Genomic DNA, 20,796 nt, shown 5'->3' with positions numbered 1-20,796 from the left:
GGTGTGTACTGAATAAACATTGACTACAAGAAGGAAAATTATCATATGTTATTCATAATTGATTGACTCAAATCAAAATGGTCAATATGTCGTTCTCACTGAGAGTTGTACTTAGAATCTAATATGGTTATCAAATTAACTGTTTGACCAATTTGTTTAAAGAGTACCCTAGCCTATCTATATATTAATGCTTCGACGGTATTGGTTGAAGTACTTTGTAATGCTGTAACTTAATAAAATTATTGAACATTATCATAAACTTCGTTGTTTGGTTATTAACGGCCGGATTATTTATATTACTAATCCATAAAATATGAATATGGATAGTTAATAAATTCGCCTCTTAGCTACAACTCTACTAGGGTATGCTTAAATTATATTTTTGGGTATGCTCGCTTAAATTATATGCTTTCAAATGAATGGGTGAATGAGTAAAAAATAGTTTTCATACTAAAAAGTATTAATTTTATTCTTATCAACACTTTTTTGATTGAGTTCATCACACATGATTTTTTTTTTTAATTCGATTTGTCTTTCCTGTATATATAATTTGCAAGTTAATTATTACATAAGATCGGAGTTTTCAATACCAACCTAAAAGCCATAATTATGCACAAATGTGAACTAAAGTTTTTTTTTTAAAGTCAAAATGTTTTAAATATTTTGGGCTGTGGGTCGAGTCAATCCAATATTTCTATTATGTTACCCAGCCGGATCATATTCATATTTTAACGAACCCCCATATTCATATTTTAACGAACTAGCCTAATATGGTTTAAATAATAACCAAATAAATGGCAGTTTAACTTGTTCATTTGACACCACTCAAAGAAAAGAGAGAGAAAATTGATCCTGATATAATAATTTTAAAAAATATATATTTTGAGTAAAAATTCTGTAAGGCCTTTTTTTTTTTCCACAATAAATGAGTTACTTTGCTATTGGCCATGATGAATATTTTCATTGCCTTCATTTTCGCTTGATAGCTAAACACTAAAAGATTTATAAAATGACTTATGAAAATCATTTTTCTAAATTTTTAAATGGATTTTAAATATGAATAGCTAGGTAACAAAAATGGAGTGGATTGTTTCTAACTTTTGCGATTTTGCAGTTTGTCTGCGCCTAAACACCTCAGCCGCCATGCACGTGCATGCGCTGGTGAAGTGGTGATGTAGCTGCTGCAGCCCTACCTCCCTTATTACATTGAATGGCAGCTGGCCTGGCTGGCAGTTCAACCGCAAATTAAAAGGTTTTCGGTAATTACGTACACAATGGTAATATAATGGTGTGGGCGCAATGAACAATAAAACTTTAATTAAATTCTCCCACCTTAACAACTGTCCCATTCATTACAGTTGAATCGGTTACCCCGTTCCTTAAATCTTCTCCATATGCATGGCTGCAGCTTCCATAATTATATATAGCCCTTCTTCTTCTCGCCCAATGTCACAACCTAACCATCCACTTTCTCATTTTCTTCTTCTTTACTCTATTGTCTGTCGTCATATATATGGCTAGCTCTCTCGGTTTTAGGGTGGCGGTTTTTGCCGCCCTGTTTTTGGCCATGGAAAACGTTGTAATCGGCGTCCAAGGTCGAGCGTTTTTCGTGTTCGGAGACTCGTTGGTTGACAATGGAAACAATAACTTCCTGGCCACGAGCGCCCGCGCTGATTCTCCGCCCTACGGGATAGACTATCCCACGCACCGCCCCACTGGTCGCTTTTCCAACGGCCTCAATATCCCCGACATTATCAGTTGAGTTTTAATTTGTACTGTACGTGTGGATATATGTATGTATCATGAAAAATGTTTGTGGAAATTTATGTTAATTTGGTGGGTGTACACTGTACTTATAATGTAGGTGAAAAGCTAGGATCGGAACCATTAATGCCGTACCTGAATCCGGCGCTGTCAGGGAGAAAGCTTCTCGTCGGTGCCAACTTTGCTTCTGCCGGCGTTGGCGTGCTTAATGATACCGGAGTCCAATTTGTAAGTTCAACAATATTTAATGTTCAATTTTAATTTTTTAAGTTCCAAAGAAACCTAAAACTACTAACCCAGACCTGCATAAGTAAATCTCACCTTATAAGTTGTAACCATAGTCAAGAGCTTAAGTTGCCACATTAGTTGTAATCAATAAGGTTAACAAACTGTCCTAATAATTATTATCAAATCAACTGCTACGGATTGCACTGCTCCTAGTAGTAGAGGTTAAATTTTTAATACTCCGTATTATGGTTATTAAACTAATTGTCTGACCGACTTGGTTAGGGCTGGTAACTCATAACCAACAAATTCAAACAAAAAAGACCAATAAATCATTTCATTGAAAATTGAACTTATAACTTTGTGGTAGACTTCCCACCAAGAAAAGCATATTCAAGATTGCACGGTAGGGTTTTGAGGTATATTTTTGGGGGTTGTTGGATAATGTCAACTATCTAAGCAAATTAGTTAGTGTTATTCCAAATAATGCAACTTCTTGTTAATTGTTTTGTAGGTAAATATAATCCGTATCCCCCAGCAACTAGATTATTTTGCACAGTACCAGCAAAGAGTGTCTGCCATTCAAGGGGCAAAGAGGACAAAGAAACTGGTGAACGATGCACTAGTTCTAATTACACTAGGTGGTAATGATTTTGTGAACAACTATTATTTGGTGCCGTTTTCTGCAAGGTCTCGCCAGTATCCCCTTCCACAATATGTCACTTACGTCATCTCAGAATACAAAAAAGTTCTAAGAGTAAGTCAACTCAATACACCGTAATAATTAATTTTAAAAATATATTGTCACTTTTAGGCCGGTTAAAGGTAACAAGGGTATGCTTGTTTTGACTGATGAGTTATTATTCAAACACTTTTATAATGTAGAGGCTATATAATTTGGGAGCGCGAAGGGTCATTGTAACGGGGACTGGGCCGTTAGGTTGTGTGCCAGCGGAACTAGCGCAGCATAGCCGTGCCGGGGAATGTGCAACCGAGCTACAGCACGCGGCTAGCTTGTACAACCCTCAACTAGTTGAGATGATCAAAGAAATTAATAGTGAGATAGGCAGCGATATCTTCATTGGAGCCAACACAAATCAAATGCACCTGGATTTCATCAATAGCCCTGCAGCTTTTGGTACATTAATTCAATTCCTTCCTGTAAAACTCCACCGATATCAGTTTATGTGTTTAACTTACATAAATTAAGGCGCCCGCACACACACATATATATACGCACTTTATACATACATGAGTTATACATACACAATGTGAAGTATTGAAATTCGGGTATGGATGGACAGGGTTTGTGTCGTCACAAGTGGCATGCTGTGGACAAGGACCGTATAACGGAGTAGGACTATGCACACCATTATCAAACTTGTGCTCCAACCGGGATGAGTATGCGTTCTGGGATCCATTCCACCCATCAGAGAGGGCAAACAGATTGATTGTTGATCAGATCATGAATGGATCCCCCGACTACATGCACCCCATGAACCTCAGCACCATCCTAGCCTTAGATTCCAACAATCTTTAATTAGTCTAAGACATTATATTATGCCTATTTAATTACCCATCTAGTTTTGCTTGTGTTCTTATTTGATGATTTGAATCGTTGTTTGAAGGAAATGGAAATACAGTTTTCATCTTTGATTTGATCCACAAGTGTTATTATTTTATTTTTCTTTCTATAATTAAACTCGTTATTAATATCTATAATATTTTTAATAAAATATATTATTCACAATAATATATATATATATATAAATTCATAGAAGTTTTACTGTAATGAGATCTTGCTCTAGCTACTTATAAGTGATAATTCAAGCTTGTTTGGTAAAATTTAAAAATAATTTATAAGTTAGTTATTTTAAATTATTAATTATAGATATTTGATTAGTATTCTCTACTTACAAGTTACAATACATGATATCCCATGCTTAACATTCAAACATAATTTATAATTCAAGCCAGTTTTGGGTTGAAGCAAGCTCACATTTGGTTGGTTTAATTTCATACCGGTTATAAGTTGGGCCTGATTTTATTTTTATTTTTATTTTTTAAATTGAGACTAATTATCTATATATATCTACTATAAGAGCCAAAGAGAGTTAGGCCTAAAATGGGTAGAAAAAATGTTGGTCAAATTATTTAATCAAATGGATGGTTCAGATGAATTATTTAATCAAATAGATGGTTAAGATAATTCAAATTAATATTATTAATAGAGATTACCTAATTTAACCTTACTTTTATGATTATCCGTTGAGTTTTCCGTTAAATATTCTCTTCTCCGTTAATATTCCGTTAACTTTTAACTTACCCATTAATTTCTATAAGAAAGGTCTTAGGTTCGAACCTCATCTCAATCAAATTTGACATAATTAAGTTTTCTCACTCTATTTTACTCTTATTAAATTAAATAAATTAGTAGCTACAACAAAAAATGATACATATGTATTTCTTTAATTTAGAATTATGTGTCTACAATACCTTTATTTGAAAATATTATTCATTATCAAAAAATTAAATTAAATAAGAGAAATAATTTCATTAGTTATATTGTCTTTATTTTCTCTCATGCAAAGATTCTTTACATTCAAATTTATCAATTGATATTCATTACATTGTCCATTATCTTATTTTTACAATATCTTGTAATTAAATATCAAAGTTATAGTACAAAATAATGTTGTATATTTATTTACCAAGTATTTTATTAATACTATGAAAAAAAATTAAAATAATTTGAAGCTAATTATATTAACTACTTGGCGATTGGTTGACAAAGAGAGTACTCAAATAATAACCCAACAAATTGAAGCGAAATCACTCTATTTTACTCTTATTAAATTAAATAAATTAGTAGTTACACCAAAAAATGATACATATGTATTTCTTTAATACATGAAAAAATAAATAAAAAAGAATAGTTTGAAACCAATCATATTAACTACTTGAGGGATTTGTTGACAATTAAAGTACTCAAATAACCCATTATCCAACAAATTGAAGCGAGAAACTACATTTTAATATCTTTGGAATACATAATATTTTAAATTTTCAAATTTTATTAATTTATTTAATCTTTTTTCTTAAACTAGGGATTTCTTTATCCACAATAACTCATTCAACAATAATGGTTGAACCAAATGAATCTCAAGCAGAACACCTAATAAAGGAAAGTCCATAGCTATTATATCATAATCTCATTGCATGATGTTGTCATCTATGCTACCAACAATATCCGAATTGCAAATGACACACTACCAACAAAAAGGAAGAGAACAAATAGTAAAGATGAAGACAATGACAATGTTACTCAAAAGAGAATAAAGAACACTTAGAAAAACTCAAATTAAAAGTAGTATTTATTTAGACTATCATTTTTAGACCAAACTAGTATTTTCGCCCATGCGTTGCACGGAATGGATTTGTTATAATATTTAAAGAATATTTGGATCAATATACAATTATATATATTATAACATCGAATATTATATAGCCCAATTGATGAAATTGATTGGATCGATTATGTTTTATGATGTTTTCCTTTGAATTAGAACAAATAATTGTCCAATTACCCGGGCGTGGATAAATTTTTTTTATTATATATTGAGATAATAAAAATAAAGATGAAATTATAAAAAATTCTAATATTGAACGTGTACATTTATTTGATTGTAAGATTAATACAAAAATATTACTCAATTAATTGAATAATATATGACTTGTTTGTCTAAAATTATCTTAAAAAGATCTATAAGTAATATGACTTATATAATTATATTATTACTAAAATAAATATGAGAAAATGAGAAATAAATTAACTGTAATTATTATAAAAATAAATTCAACGACCAATGCTTAACTTAATTATCATAATAATTATTAGGCAATTATTATTAGTCAATTACACTAATATATGTGTAATTATACTTTTATACTTTAAGTATATTCATTTTCCCCATATTGCATTTAGTTTTATCTTCCTCCTCCATATTTGAATGGATTAATTTTGATTATTATAAAAATCTAACAACCCATGTTCAATTAATTTTTTTAAAGTTTAAATAACTTAGAGTTTTCAAAGGAAAGTATAATTAATTATTAAAGTTTTTAAATAATTTTCAATCAATTAGTAATATCCTTTTCTTTTCCCGATAAATGATTTTACTTTTATTAATAGTGTTGATACGTGAGTATACATATTATCAATTTATAGATATTAGTTAATTTCTATTTTACATTTTCTTAACAAATAAGCTTTATTAATTATTTGACCAATAAAATATTTCATTAATAGACTACAAAAGTTTAGGCGGGGAATGAAATAGGAGGATTTTACTTTTATATATAGTATAGAATATAGATTACGATCTTTTTATATTTTAAATCAATTAGTAATATCATTTTTCTCGGAATAATGGTCAAATAAACCACTGAACTACACACAAAACTGCAATTAGGCCATCGAACTCAAAAAGAATGCAATTGGATTCCTGAACTATATAAACTCATGCAATTAAGTACAAATTGACATGTTTTCAAAAAAAAAAAAGTCCAAATTGACTTGTTTACCTACAATTGTGATGACAGGGTGGTTACTAATTTTAAAATAAACTTTTTAAATAATTTTAATTAAAATAATTAAATAATAATAATAATAATAAAATTTAAAAAAAAAACAGACGTCTCCGGCAGTTCTTCTGTTTTTTTTTTTTTAATTATTAGTGCCGATTGTTATGTGTAAATTAATATTAGGCAACCTTATCTAGGAAAAATGAAAAGAATTACGTAGTAATATTTACCTTATTTTCGTTCCATTTTTAATTGATGATGTAGAATATTATTATTGAAATATTTCCATTTCATTTTTAATTTCCGTTCCTTTTTAATTTATCTTTAATATTGTTTATAATATGCCTTTATTATTTATGATGTAGAATGTTTTCCTTTTTTAATTTAAATTGCAATGATATGACCATTTCCTTTTTCATTTTAGTTAATTGTGGATATTTTTTTTTATTTACAGTCAATTATTAATATTCATTTTCTTTTATATATTCAATCAATTAGTAACATCAGATTCATTTTTAGTCGATTTTTTTTTATTTTCAGTTAATTAGTCAATTAGAATAATAGATCCACTGGTATTTTTACCTAATTTCTGTTCTATTTTTAATTAATGATGTAGAATATTATTATTGAAATATTTTCATTCTATTTTTAATTTACTTTTACTATTGTTTAAAATTTAAAATATGCCTTTACTATTCTTATGTTTTTATATATAGTATAGATTAATATTATGCTAATTATGAAATCCATGTATTATGAATAAGTATGGTAATTAAGGAGTATATATTATTATTAAAAAATAATGTATATTTTAATTTCGTTTAATTATGGACGTAATATGTGTATGTTTAATTTTCTTTAATTTTATCCGTAATATATATTTGTATGTTTAATTTTCTTTAATTATGTCCGTAATATGTGTACCATTAATTTCTTTAATTGATTAGATAAAATTACGGCAAGTATAAAAAACCGTTTAATAAAAGTATAATGTTTGAACTAATTTCTCAATGACCATAATTATTAAGATTTTATTCCAAAGTAACCATTAGCATAATTTTATATGTGTAATAATCTGTGAATTGAAATAATTTACATAATTGTATGAACGTAATAATATGTGAATTAGCATAATAATACGTGAATTGAAATAATTATCATAATTTTGTTAATCTCCTCTAATTATGGATGTAATATGTGTATTATCAATTTCGTTAACTGATTTGATAAAATTTATATTACGAACAACAATATTAATTCATTAGTTGTCATAATTTTTAAGATTTTATTCAAAAGTAATCAAATGAAATGCACGGGTAATTGACATTATCTAAAGTAAAAAATATATAAAATTATCGTAAGAATAAAATCTCTATGTTTAATGACTATAATAAATTTAGATGTTAAATATAGTTGGTAATTACCACGGGTTATTTAGATGGTAAATAGTATATGGTAATTACTTATATAGATTAGCATATTAAACGGATTAACATATGGAACAATGTTATAAAAAATGAAGGAAGCCTTTTAGATGAAATATATTAGGAATAATATCAATTAAATAAAATATCATAGGAATTTCTCAATTCTATATTTATAATTACCTTTATAAACAGATTTAATAGGAAAATTTAGTTACAAAATTATATTAAGAGTTATGGATTATTATTATTATATTATTATTATTAATATTAGGAAAATTATATTAAGAATTTTAGATTATTATTACTACGGAGTATTATATTATTATTATTAATATTAGGAAAATTATATTAAGAATTTTAGATTATTATTACTACGGAGTATTATATTATTATTATTAATATTAGGAAAATTATATTAAGAATTTTAGATTATTATTACTACGGAGTATTATATTATTATTATTAATATTAGGAAAATTATATTAAGAATTTTAGATTATTATTACTACGGAGTATTATATTATTATTATTAATATTAGGAAAATTATATTAAGAATTTTAGATTATTATTACTACGGAGTATTATATTATTATTATTATTATTATATTAACATAATAGATTTTAAATCGAGGCTACAAAATTTAATATTATTATTTCATTTATTCAAGTATAGTAATCACCATTTTTTAACTAATAAGTGTGAATTAGTATTGTGCAATTAATGATAAAGATTAGTAATAATTGGAATAAAAAATCAACGATACAATGACCCATGTTTAGCTTCCAATGCACCACTTTTTATAAAATAAAGAAATAGAATGATAAAACGAACAATTGGAATGAATAATTGAGGATTTATTCAAGTATAGTAACCACCATTTTTACCGAATTACATGAGCATCCGTAAATGGGGAAGATCAAGATTGCAAATTCTACAATATATAGATGAGCATCCGTATTTTATTAGGAATTCTATTTTAATTTACAATTGTATTAGGGATAGGAACTGTATTACCATATTTTATAATATTACGAAAATATTATAGGTCTGTTTTGGGCGGGAAGTTAAAACTGAGGATATTGTTTTTATTAATAGTATAGATATTTAGACTATCGATTTTACAAGGTTGCAAAAATTTATTTTAGTAATAATTATAATGAATTTTCTATATTATCTTGGATTCATATATACTTTGAGTTAGATATTTAAATAAAAAAATTTGACATTCAATTACTCATTTATAAACTTCTCCTATATAATGTTGCATTGATATACTTTCAAATATTTACTTAAATATAAATATTGGGCATTAACCCATTCGCGCAATGCGCGTGTAAAACTAGTATATATATATATGTCATTTTTATTCTCAATGTGAAAATCTCAAAACTTATTACAGAGTATTATCCCTATCACACCGGGATTTGATTTTGTGACTCACAAAAGTCAATTGAGCAAATAAAAAATTTAACTAATTAACACACTATTTCATAAATCAAATTCAACAATGAATAACTGTACCATGCATAAAAATATATGATTACAAAATCGTAACTTTTAATTTATATTAATATAACATAACTTACGAATATATAATTCTTACTCTGTGCACACTAAGTGCACCAGTGGCGCTCAATGGGTGCATCACTAGTGATCACCCTCATTTATTGTTGTTGTTGTTGTTGTTTTTTTTTTTTTTTTTTTTTTCNAATTTTAGATTATTATTACTACGGAGTATTATATTATTATTATTATTATTATATTAACATAATAGATTTTAAATCGAGGCTACAAAATTTAATATTATTATTTCATTTATTCAAGTATAGTAATCACCATTTTTTAACTAATAAGTGTGAATTAGTATTGTGCAATTAATGATAAAGATTAGTAATAATTGGAATAAAAAATCAACGATACAATGACCCATGTTTAGCTTCCAATGCACCACTTTTTATAAAATAAAGAAATAGAATGATAAAACGAACAATTGGAATGAATAATTGAGGATTTATTCAAGTATAGTAACCACCATTTTTACCGAATTACATGAGCATCCGTAAATGGGGAAGATCAAGATTGCAAATTCTACAATATATAGATGAGCATCCGTATTTTATTAGGAATTCTATTTTAATTTACAATTGTATTAGGGATAGGAACTGTATTACCATATTTTATAATATTACGAAAATATTATAGGTCTGTTTTGGGCGGGAAGTTAAAACTGAGGATATTGTTTTTATTAATAGTATAGATATTTAGACTATCGATTTTACAAGGTTGCAAAAATTTATTTTAGTAATAATTATAATGAATTTTCTATATTATCTTGGATTCATATATACTTTGAGTTAGATATTTAAATAAAAAAATTTGACATTCAATTACTCATTTATAAACTTCTCCTATATAATGTTGCATTGATATACTTTCAAATATTTACTTAAATATAAATATTGGGCATTAACCCATTCGCGCAATGCGCGTGTAAAACTAGTATATATATATATGTCATTTTTATTCTCAATGTGAAAATCTCAAAACTTATTACAGAGTATTATCCCTATCACACCGGGATTTGATTTTGTGACTCACAAAAGTCAATTGAGCAAATAAAAAATTTAACTAATTAACACACTATTTCATAAATCAAATTCAACAATGAATAACTGTACCATGCATAAAAATATATGATTACAAAATCGTAACTTTTAATTTATATTAATATAACATAACTTACGAATATATAATTCTTACTCTGTGCACACTAAGTGCACCAGTGGCGCTCAATGGGTGCATCACTAGTGATCACCCTCATTTATTGTTGTTGTTGTTGTTGTTTTTTTTTTTTTTTTTTTTTCGCAAATTTTTTTCTTATTTCTTTCCCTCCATCTCTCTCTCCTAATGGGATTGCTCGTAGAACACGATGGGGAGTTTTAGGTAAATTCCAATACGATTGCAAAATATTGACCCGAACCGATTAATTCGGACCTAAATAAGCGCAGAATTTCGCTTCATCTTAAAGTCTTAAACCCAGTTCTGCAACTCTGCAAGTGCAAGTCTGCTTGCGCTAAACCCAGCAAGTCTTATCCACAATTCATTTCCGCCAAATGCGGTGCTAAAATCTTCCCTCCCTCCCTCCGATTTTCAATTCATGCGCTAAAATGGCCGCTTTACTTACACACCTTCCTTTCAAGCTCAAATTCACTACGACGGTACCTCTCCGGGAGCGAACATTTCCTCCCCGCACCGCCGGCCGAGTCGTCGTAGCTGTATCGTCGCCGCAGCGGCGAACGAGGAAGAAGAAGCAGCAATCGCCGAGTCAGACGAAGACGGCTGGAGATGACGACGGCGGCGGCGCCTTGGTGGCGTCCGGCACTGAAAAGGTGCTCAGGCTGGTTTTCATGGAGGAGCTGATGGAACGCGCTCGCGACGCTGACGTTTCCGGTGTCTCTGATGTCATTTATGATATGATTGCTGCTGGACTCTATCCTGGACCTCGCTCTTTTCATGGATTGATCGTTTCTCATGTCCTCAACCTCGATGTGGAGGGAGCTGTAACTCTCTCTCTCTCTCTCTCCCCCGTACTATTCTGCGTGTGTGAATGTTTAATGAAATGTGATCAACTACTTCTTAACATAGAAAGTGACAGAAAAGCCTCTTTCATTCCTCCATGCTCTCTGCTTCTCCGTATACCTTCTGCATAGTTATATTTTTGTGTATAGTATTCGATTGTCTAGATGCATGTCATGATTGACTTTGTGGGGAATGTTAGTGTGCCTAGATTTTTCTTCCAGCTCAATGATTTGAAACTCTGAGTGCATTAGGCATATAAGGGAACAATGAAGGATAAATCATTTAGTTGATAGTTGGGTTGAGTTTTGGGCATGGTGTTTCTTTATTTAATATTCTTGTGATAGTTGAACTGTGGCAATCCAGATATTTTGGCAATTTCAAAGTTAATTTGACTTCAATTCAAATTGGACATCAGGTGAGGCTAAACTCCGTGATATATCAATGCTACATTTACAGATGCATGCTCTTAGAAGGGAGTTGAGTGAAGGTCTACGGCCTCTCCATGAAACATTTGTGGCATTGATTCGTTTGTTTGGTTCAAAAGGTCTTGCTACGAGAGGCTTAGAAATTCTGGCAGCAATGGAAAACCTGAAGTATGACATTCGCCAAGCTTGGCTAATTCTTGTTGGTATAGTGAACACTAGCATCTAGCTTTCTTTGCCACTCCATTCACTCCATTTACAGTATATTTTGTCCTAGCATAAAAACTCACAGGTATTTTTCTTGGAGTAGAGGAACTTGTGCGAAGCAATCATCTGGAAAATGCCAATACGGTTTTTTTCAAGGGTGCTAAGGGTGGGCTTAGAGCTACTGATCAGATTTATGATCTTTTAATTGAAGAAGATTGTAAAGCAGCAGATCACTCAAATGCATTAACCATTGCCTATGAGATGGAGGCTGCTGGAAGAATGGCTACCACTTTTCATTTCAATTGTCTTTTGAGTGTGCAGGTATTTACTTTTAGCAGTTTCATTATTGCTTGCTGTATAAAAAATGCTAAAAATTGAAGACTGAAGTGTATGCAATATGCATGGTTTCTGTCTAAGGATGGTTTCAACAACCAACAAAATATTGCGTCGGTTTCCCATTAATAAATTGATTGCCTTAGATGGACAAGTCAGCAGTATGGTGGATAAATTTCAATGTTTTACATGGTTCCATACTTTTTAGAGGTTAGGACGTACTCTGTAGTAATTTTGTGTACATATTTGATATTAACAGGATCACATGCGCCAATTTGACACTGAAATAAGTATTCATTTTGGACCTTGCAAAAACTGAAGCATCTACAATTTGTCATGTGATTTTTCCATACCTTATTTCCTATGCCAAAGTCACTCAAAGCCACATCAGAAATATAATTTCATGGGTTGACTTCTTGTATATGGCCAAAGTTCTTGTTCGTATTCTTAAATCATGTACCCCTTATATGTGGTAGCTCCACAATTCTGGGGGTTGGCTATTCTATGTGCTACTGTGAATGATGGAATTCACAAATGTCAAATTTTGGCCAGACAATATGCATTTGTTGGCCATCTAAGTTAAACACGGAACCTTTACTATGAAGACCAGTTTCTTTTCTGTTGTTTTAATTTACTTCTTTTATTGATTGATTCCTAGTATAAAACTGCTTTCATCAGTAATTGCAGAAAAGGAATCTTTTATGATCATTTTCATTTTGGCTGATGAGAACTCACCTTAGTCACCTGACATAACAATTATTTTTCCTGTCCCTTTTTTTTTGGCTAGGCTACATGTGGTATACCTGAAGTTGCATTTGCAACCTTTGAAAACATGGAATATGGAGAAGGTCTGTCTCTTCATTTCTCTTGTCAGGCTTTTACTTAAACCTCCTCCTTTTTCATGAATTCATGTCCCTCCTTTTCCTAGGGGATTCTTTTCTGCTTCTATTGTTGCAAATTTGTTTAACATGTTTGCTTCCTATCTCTCATAATGTGCATGCTTAAATCTAGATATCATAAGCTAATAACTTGGCTAAGCATTGAACAACGATAGACTGTGTTCCATATGAAGACAACAAATTACACTCTCTAGAGTTACCTAAAGTAAATAATCTTTTTTCTTTGCCCTGTTACCTAACAGGATTGAAAAGTGATCTGCACACTCAAGTACGCTACTTCCTTTTAGGGCAGTCCTTAATGCACAACAAATTAAACCCATCCATTCGAATTGTGGTACAGGAAGTTTATCTTATTTGGCCATTGGATGGTCATGGTATAGGATAAAACTATCTTCAATGTCTTTCTTATTACACTCCTGTGAGATAAAGTAATCATAGCCTTAATTTGGGTTTTGACATAGCATTATTACATGCTATTTTGGCTTCTACAAGTATTTGAGCAGAATGCAGATACCAAAGTTACTTTTTATGTAACTTGATTAATGTAGGCTGGACTTCTTGTTTGTCACGAGCTTCTGGCTTGATTACTTCTTATTAGATCAAAACAGTATCCTATTCTTTTGAATTCACCAGTATAAATTTATGATTAGCTATTTTTTGCAGCTTATATGAAACCTGATACAGAGACTTATAATTGGGTGATCCAAGCATATACAAGGGCTGAGTCTTATGATAGGTGAGCCTCAAAATGTGGTGTTTTAAATTTGGGGATATACTAAGGATGAATTTAGGTCTTATCTTTGATTATGATAATTGGTCCCTTTCTCATCTCATGCTGTTTTGTCTTGATCTCAGTGTTCGTTGTTTTTATTTACTTAGTGTTCATTGTTGACGTCCTTTGTCAAGTGCATGACTTTTTTATCTTGATATTGGGTTCTTTTGTTTTACCTTTTTAAAGATAAGTTACTATCCAGGAAAGTAGCAACTTGCTGACTTGTATTCTGATTGATCTATAGTTGAGAAACATTAGAAATTTATAGGACACTACATGCCATTTGCACTGAGCTTTGACTGTGGAATGTAGGGTGCAAGATGTTGCTGAGCTACTGGGCATGATGGTTGAAGACCATAAACGTTTGCAACCTAACATGAGAACTTATGCGTAAGAAAAATTTCCCTTTTTTCCTCCTACCTTTTCTAAGAAAATATATTTACAGTTGATTACTATTCTGCCTTTAAGAGTTTTGTCGTGAAAATAAGAGCATATACCAATTTTACTCCCACGAGTATTAGCAAAATGACAGTTTTGGTCCACATGTTTAATTCTTACTAATTTTCATCACGACTATTGTTTTAGTGTCAAAAATTCATCACTCTGGTAACCCCTCCGTTTAAGACATGCCGAAATCTAAAAATTTTAAGGGTATTTTCGTCCTTTTCCACTTAAGATCCCAATTTGAGCATGAATAGAGGGATCTAAGCTAAGGTCGATCCCAATCCGCAGTTCTCTTCCTCATCCTACCTTAATTTGAGAAGGAGAACTGCGAATTGGGATCGATCTTAGGGCTTAAATCCCTTTATTTATGCTCAAATTGGGATCTTAATTTGAAAAGGACGAAAATACCCTCAATAATTTCATATTTCGGCATGTCTTAAACGAAGGGGTGACCGGCGTGATGAATTTTGACACTAAAACAATAGTCGCGGATGAAAATTGGTAGGAATTAAACATGTGGACCAAAACTATCATTTTGCTAATAGTCGTGGGACCAAAATTAGTATTTGCTCTGAAAATAATGTTCTTTTTAAACTGTGGTGTTTGTTGTTCTTTAATACTTTATTTATTTGCTCAACACAGTGAATACGACTAAACTAACAACTTACTAATACCAATGAATTTCCCTATCCCAATGACATGATAAACAATTAGTATGCTCAATTACAACAATTTATGACACCCGTAAATACAGGGGAACTAAAACCCTCTTTTAAGGAGGGACTAAAATATCTAATCAGGATTGCTCCTAGTGAGGTTCAAATCTCTGACCTCAAAGCCTTTGCCAACTCAGCAAGGCCTTGAGGCTTTATGGTTCTTCAACACTTAAATCTGAGCATCGTGATTTGATTTTGGTGAGTTATATTTTCTCCTACTAATACGTGTCATGTGGTTAGCATAATATGCCTCAATCATTTTGGCTTAAAGACCTAGGCTTTTGTATTCAAATATTCTTTTTAAATCAAGTGTCTCATTCAAACAACTGGACATTCTTCCTGTATTTGGCTGGATTTTCTACCTCCTGTTTAGTTTAGTGAATCACTGGGTGGCAGGGTGAAGCAGTGATTCAGAGAATTTGGAAATTCTTTTCTATACTTTATTTCCTAACACTTAACACTTATTCCTAAAATTACCTTAACTACTTTTTGCACTTAACTAATGCCCGAAGTGGCATATAGAAAAGTTGGAATCTGGAAATTGGAATGTTCTCATGGTTAAACTGATGGAATCTAAGTTTGGTTTACTGCTTTCTAATTCATTAAAATGAGTAGTGACATTTTACATTTTCACTTCAGTTTGTTGGTAGAATGCTTTTCCAAGTATTGTGTGGTACGTGAAGCCATTCGACATTTCCGAGCTCTCAAAAATTTTGAAGGTGGAATGAGACTTTTGCATAATGAGGGAAAATATGGTGACCCACTCTCATTGTATCTCCGTGCTCTTTGTAGAGAAGGTATGGCCCTCTTTTCTTTTCCTAAGAAAAATATTGTCCACTTTTGTCTTGTTGCATGTATGTCAAGGAAAATAGATAAACCCTTCATATGATCTTTTTGGGTCTCAAATATGAATATTGACCAAAATTTTGGTAACAGGGAGAATTGTTGAATTACTTGAAGCCCTTGAAGCTATGCTTAAAGATAACCATACAATTCCACCTAGAGCAATGATTCTGAGCAGAAAATATCGTACATTGGTTAGCTCATGGATTGAGCCCTTGCAAGAAGAGGCTGAACTTGGATATGAGATTGATTACATAGCCAGGTTGGTGTGTTAATCCCTGATTGTGGATCCTTCTATCCTAGCATAGCAAATTTATTTCCACTTGTCTGCTTTTTGTTGTCTAAGAGTTTATAATTTGTTTTTAGCTCTCCTATATGTATTTGTACATGTCAGGCTAGGCTAGACTCTATAGACAATGTTTAAGTTTGGTTCAGTTAAAAATGAGGAAACCACATAGTTTAGATCTTTCTTTCTTCTTTTTTTTTTTTTCTTTTTTTTTTTTTGGAAAACTAGTTTAGATCTTTTGTTGATGTATGAGAAGTTTGATTTTATATCGAGTAAATAAATAACCAAATAGCCAATTGTGTCTGTTAAGTTGTTATTTGGTTCAAATCATGTGTTCAATACAATCACATTCTTTTTAGTGCTTAAGAGTTTTTCTTTTATATTCTTTTCTTTTGCATTTTTTGAGCTCTATACTGAGCAAAATCTGTGTAACTTTGAGTTTGACTAAATTGACCAAAGCATTCAGGTATGTTGAAGAAGGGGGGCTTACTGGTGAACGCAAGAGATGGGTCCCACGAAGGGGGAAAACTCCTTTAGATCCTGATGCCGAAGGATATATTTATTCCAATCCCATGGAAACCTCCTTTAAACAAAGGTGTCTTGAAGAATGGAGGATATACCACAGGAAGCTTTTGAATACATTGCGCAATGAAGGACCTGCTATATTGGGAAATGTATCTGAATCTGATTACTTACGTGTTGAGGAAAGATTGAAGAAAATTGTTAAAGGTCCTGAGCAGAAGGCTTTGAAACCAAAGGCTGCTAGTAAGATGATTGTGTCAGAGCTAAAGGAAGAACTAGAAGCACAGGGTCTACCAACAGATGGAACGAGAAATGTGCTCTACCAACGAGTACAGAAAGCAAGGAGGATAAATCTTTCAAGAGGCCGGCCCCTATGGATTCCTCCTGTTGAAGAGGAAGAAGAAGAGGTGCATCTGATTGATTTTTGAATATAAATTCGTAATTGGTGTGGCACATTAGATGAATTAACATCTTTCCTTCTTTTTGATACTCCAGACGTTGTATGCTTACTGTTAGTTGATTTTACAGGTTGATGAAGAACTGGATGAATTGATCTCACGCATCAAGTTGCATGAGGGAGATACAGAGTTCTGGAAACGCCGTTTTCTTGGAGAGGGCTTTAATGAAAATAACAGCCAGCAATTGGAAGTAAACGACTTAGAACTTCCTGATGTCTTAGATGATGTTGAAACTGTTGATGATGTTGCAAAAGATGTTGAAGATGACGAGGCAGATGAGGAGGAGGAGGAGGAGGAAGAGGAGGAAGTGGAAGTGGAAGTTGAGCAAACTGAAACCCAAGCAGAAGTAGGTGACAGGGTCAAAGAAAAAGAAGTTAAAGCTGCAAAACCTCTTCAAATGATTGGAGTGCAGCTGCTGAAAGACTCTGATCAAACTAGTTCTTCAAAAAAATCACGAAGAAGGTCAAGAATTACAGCAATGGTATGATTATAATCATTTTTTACTTTGTTGTTCTTCTCTAAGTTAAAGATTATATACTTCCAGTTTATGAACAAGGGTTTATTGATTTTTCATAGATGAAAGTCTACATTATTTAGGCTAGAGCCTTCCCTAGTTTTAGTAAAAAGGAAACTGTCCCTAACTAGGAAACCTACAAATTGGGAAACAAAATAGGACATTACCACTAACTGGATTTTATTCTAACTTTCCAATAGTTTATATGCATGCTTTTATATTGAATGACTAATTCCATAAATATTACTCCATACCTCATAGTCTTCCTCTTTATTCCTTTTGCTGAATAAACTAGTTTGAAACCTAAAACTTATCTGTGTTGACTTCTTCCAAAATTGCTTATCTTTATACTTGAAGGGGGAAAAGTGACACTACCACAAGTTTGGAGAGGGCAAAGTGCATTTTTCTCCCAGTTTGTGTCTGCAAGGTTACATCAATAGATGCAAGACATTGGTCTTGGTTCTACTATGTTAAATTGAAGTAAAACTAAGCTCATATTGGCAATCTATGTGTTGCTTTCTTTCTAAACAGCACTTGTGTAGTGGAATATTTTGTTTCCTCGTTAAATATACTGCTTACGTTTATGCAGGATGATGATGATGAAGACTGGATCCCATTGGATATACACGAAGCGTTAAAGGAGATGAGGAAAAGAAAAATTTTTGATGTGGAAGATATGTACACAATTGCTGATGTTTGGGGTTGGACATGGGAAAAGGAGCTCAAGAACAAACCTCCTCGAAGATGGTCACAGGAGTGGGAAGTTGAATTGGGAATTGAAATAATGTCAAAGGTACAATTAATATTTTGCACTCCCGTCCTCTTCACTCCTTGGCTCAGCTCTCATTCAAATTTACGTGTTGACTGAGAAAGTTTTACTAACTGATATTTCAGGTTATAGCATTGGGTGGAACACCCACAGTTGGAGATTGTGCTATCATACTGCGTGCTGCAATTCGAGCTCCCATGCCTTCGGCTTTCTTGAAAATTCTGCAGATAACACACAGTCTTGGTTATGTATTTGGCAGGTAAACGCTAGATTCTAATGAATGATCAATTCAGATGCTTTTTGCCATGAGTTTGGATTAGACTCCATAAACGATATTCGTGCTGTCAGTATGTAGTCCTTGATTCCACTTCTAGTCCAACAACATGATTCCTTTTGTGAACATCTAGTACTTAAAGACGTAAGATAGGATCAGCTAATTATTGAATTGTATCCATGTGTTGCAGCCCTTTGTACGATGAAATCGTCATGCAATGCCTTGATCTTGAGGAGCTTGATGCTGCCGTTGCCATAGTGGCGGACTTGGAGACTAGTGGAATCAAGGTTCCAGATGAAACCCTTGATCGAGTAATTTCAGCAAGGAATAAAAAATGAAAATCCAGTAAGTAAATTATTCACCACAAATTTTTGTACTTGCATTACATACTATTATTAGGCCGAATTTTTAACTCCATTATGTGTTTCTTGCCATTTAGTCACATAGCTCATAGTTTTATGTAAATTTCTGTGAGATATTCTTATTTCTTCTACTTTTATTGAAGGAATTTCAGCTATTTGAGTATTTAAAATAATTTTTAAAGAACATCAGTAATGTATTATGTATCTGTTAAGAATTAATTTGCGATGATATTATATTTTGATTTAAAAATATTACATCTTTTTATCAAAAGTATTATATTGTTTTCATAAATATTACGTTTTCTCATATTAGTAACAATCAATTAATTTATTCTAATTAATATTGCAATTTTTCACTGAAGCAACTCTCCAACTCCTAAATATTACATTTTGATTTAAAACATTATATTTAAAAATTAATCTATCCTTAATTAGTATTATGTTTTTCACTATACATTTTGATTTAAAACATTATATTTAAAAATTAATCTATCCTTAATTAGTATTATGTTTTTCACTATACAGCACATTTTTATATTAATCCAATTTTTCTTGGAGGAAAGTCATCTAAACAAGAAAGCACTTGGTTGTGGTTGGCACATTGTCATCAGAACATATTTGTCTGGCCATATTTCTGATCTAAATTTTTGGTCAGATGACACATGCATGGCATGTGACTATTAAAGAAGGCTAAATTTTGGGAATTTGACCTGGAAAATAGCCTCCAATAGAAACGAAGTTTGGACAACAAAATGCCAATTGTCAACTTTCAACAATAGTGGTTAAGTGCTAAATTTCCTTATTACTACTGCAAATGAAGAGCTGTTAGCGTGTGTCTTGTGACTCTTGACTAAGGTGGCGTTTCAATGAAAAGATTAGAGCAGTTGAAGAATTGTGATTCGAGACTTCGAGAGACTGCAATAATCATACAAATCGAGTTTGTTAAGAGTGATCCAATTAGAGTAATCTAATCATCCTAATTCTAACACCCTCCAAGGGACCCTAACTAATACTCCTTATTGTGTGAACATGGGTGGTAGTGTTTGACCATTACATTTAGAACTAATTATGAACTGTGTTATTCAATTTTTTGAGCACTAGTTTATATAGTTAAGTTTGAATCCAAATTTCTTCCCAAATTAAGTTTGGGAAGAAAGTTTGAATCCAAATTTAAGGGTTCCTTACCACTCTTACCTGGAGAGGGTGAAAGAAGTAAATTGTGGGAGTGTAGCAAAGCTTATGAACTTATTTTGTGTTGGTTGGCTATTTGAGTTGTGTATTAGTTTACAATTATATATAGGGTTATGGGCAGGACAAAAAAGTAACTCAAACTTTTGTTTTATGACAATTACATCCAAACTTTTATAACTTGGTAAAAAAACTCAATTATATAT

General features: G+C 31.5%; 2 protein-coding genes across 3 annotated transcripts; both read left to right on the top strand.

The window, feature by feature from the left end:
- Nucleotides 1-1,449: 1,449 nt before the first annotated feature.
- Nucleotides 1,450-3,652, top strand: LOC116022857 (GDSL esterase/lipase At5g33370-like). Its single transcript, XM_031263742.1, has 5 exons — nt 1,450-1,757; nt 1,865-1,992; nt 2,504-2,746; nt 2,875-3,127; nt 3,294-3,652. Exons 1-5 carry the CDS (start codon nt 1,514-1,516, stop codon nt 3,527-3,529), a joined length of 1,104 nt encoding a protein of 367 aa, XP_031119602.1. The 5' UTR covers nt 1,450-1,513; the 3' UTR covers nt 3,530-3,652.
- Nucleotides 3,653-11,040: 7,388 nt separating this feature from the next.
- On the top strand, nt 11,041-19,442 carry LOC116023100. 2 transcript variants are annotated; one of them, XM_031264071.1, is made up of 13 exons: nt 11,041-11,562; nt 12,038-12,209; nt 12,314-12,531; nt 13,331-13,391; nt 14,106-14,178; nt 14,527-14,604; nt 16,014-16,171; nt 16,311-16,479; nt 16,970-17,432; nt 17,554-17,964; nt 18,587-18,790; nt 18,892-19,025; nt 19,231-19,442. In XM_031264071.1, exons 1-13 carry the CDS (start codon nt 11,170-11,172, stop codon nt 19,376-19,378), a joined length of 2,682 nt encoding a protein of 893 aa, XP_031119931.1. In that variant the 5' UTR covers nt 11,041-11,169; the 3' UTR covers nt 19,379-19,442. The 2 variants fall into 2 exon arrangements, with proteins under 2 accessions (XP_031119931.1, XP_031119932.1); XM_031264072.1 differs by having other exon boundaries at nt 11,440-11,562; nt 11,997-12,209.
- The last annotated feature ends 1,354 nt before the right edge of the window (nt 19,443-20,796 follow it).

The sequence above is a fragment of the Ipomoea triloba genome, chromosome 6, assembly GCF_003576645.1.
Source record: "Ipomoea triloba cultivar NCNSP0323 chromosome 6, ASM357664v1".
Classification (NCBI taxonomy): Eukaryota; Viridiplantae; Streptophyta; class Magnoliopsida; order Solanales; family Convolvulaceae; genus Ipomoea; species Ipomoea triloba.
This window is presented reverse-complemented; position numbering and strand designations above follow the sequence as displayed.

Bases quoted from the DNA above. Each gene is read 5' to 3' on its own strand.
- LOC116023100 (XM_031264071.1), top strand. From the start codon at position 11,170: ATGGCCGCTTTACTTACACACCTTCCTTTCAAGCTCAAATTCACTACG. The intron at 12,210-12,313 runs GTATAGTGAACA...TTCTTGGAGTAG, and splicing joins AGCTTGGCTAATTCTTGTTG to AGGAACTTGTGCGAAGCAAT. The intron at 14,179-14,526 runs GTGAGCCTCAAA...TGTGGAATGTAG, and splicing joins AGGGCTGAGTCTTATGATAG to GGTGCAAGATGTTGCTGAGC.
- LOC116022857 (XM_031263742.1), top strand. From the start codon at position 1,514: ATGGCTAGCTCTCTCGGTTTTAGGGTGGCGGTTTTTGCCGCCCTGTTT. The intron at 1,758-1,864 runs GTTGAGTTTTAA...CTTATAATGTAG, and splicing joins CAATATCCCCGACATTATCA to GTGAAAAGCTAGGATCGGAA. The intron at 1,993-2,503 runs GTAAGTTCAACA...ATTGTTTTGTAG, and splicing joins ATGATACCGGAGTCCAATTT to GTAAATATAATCCGTATCCC.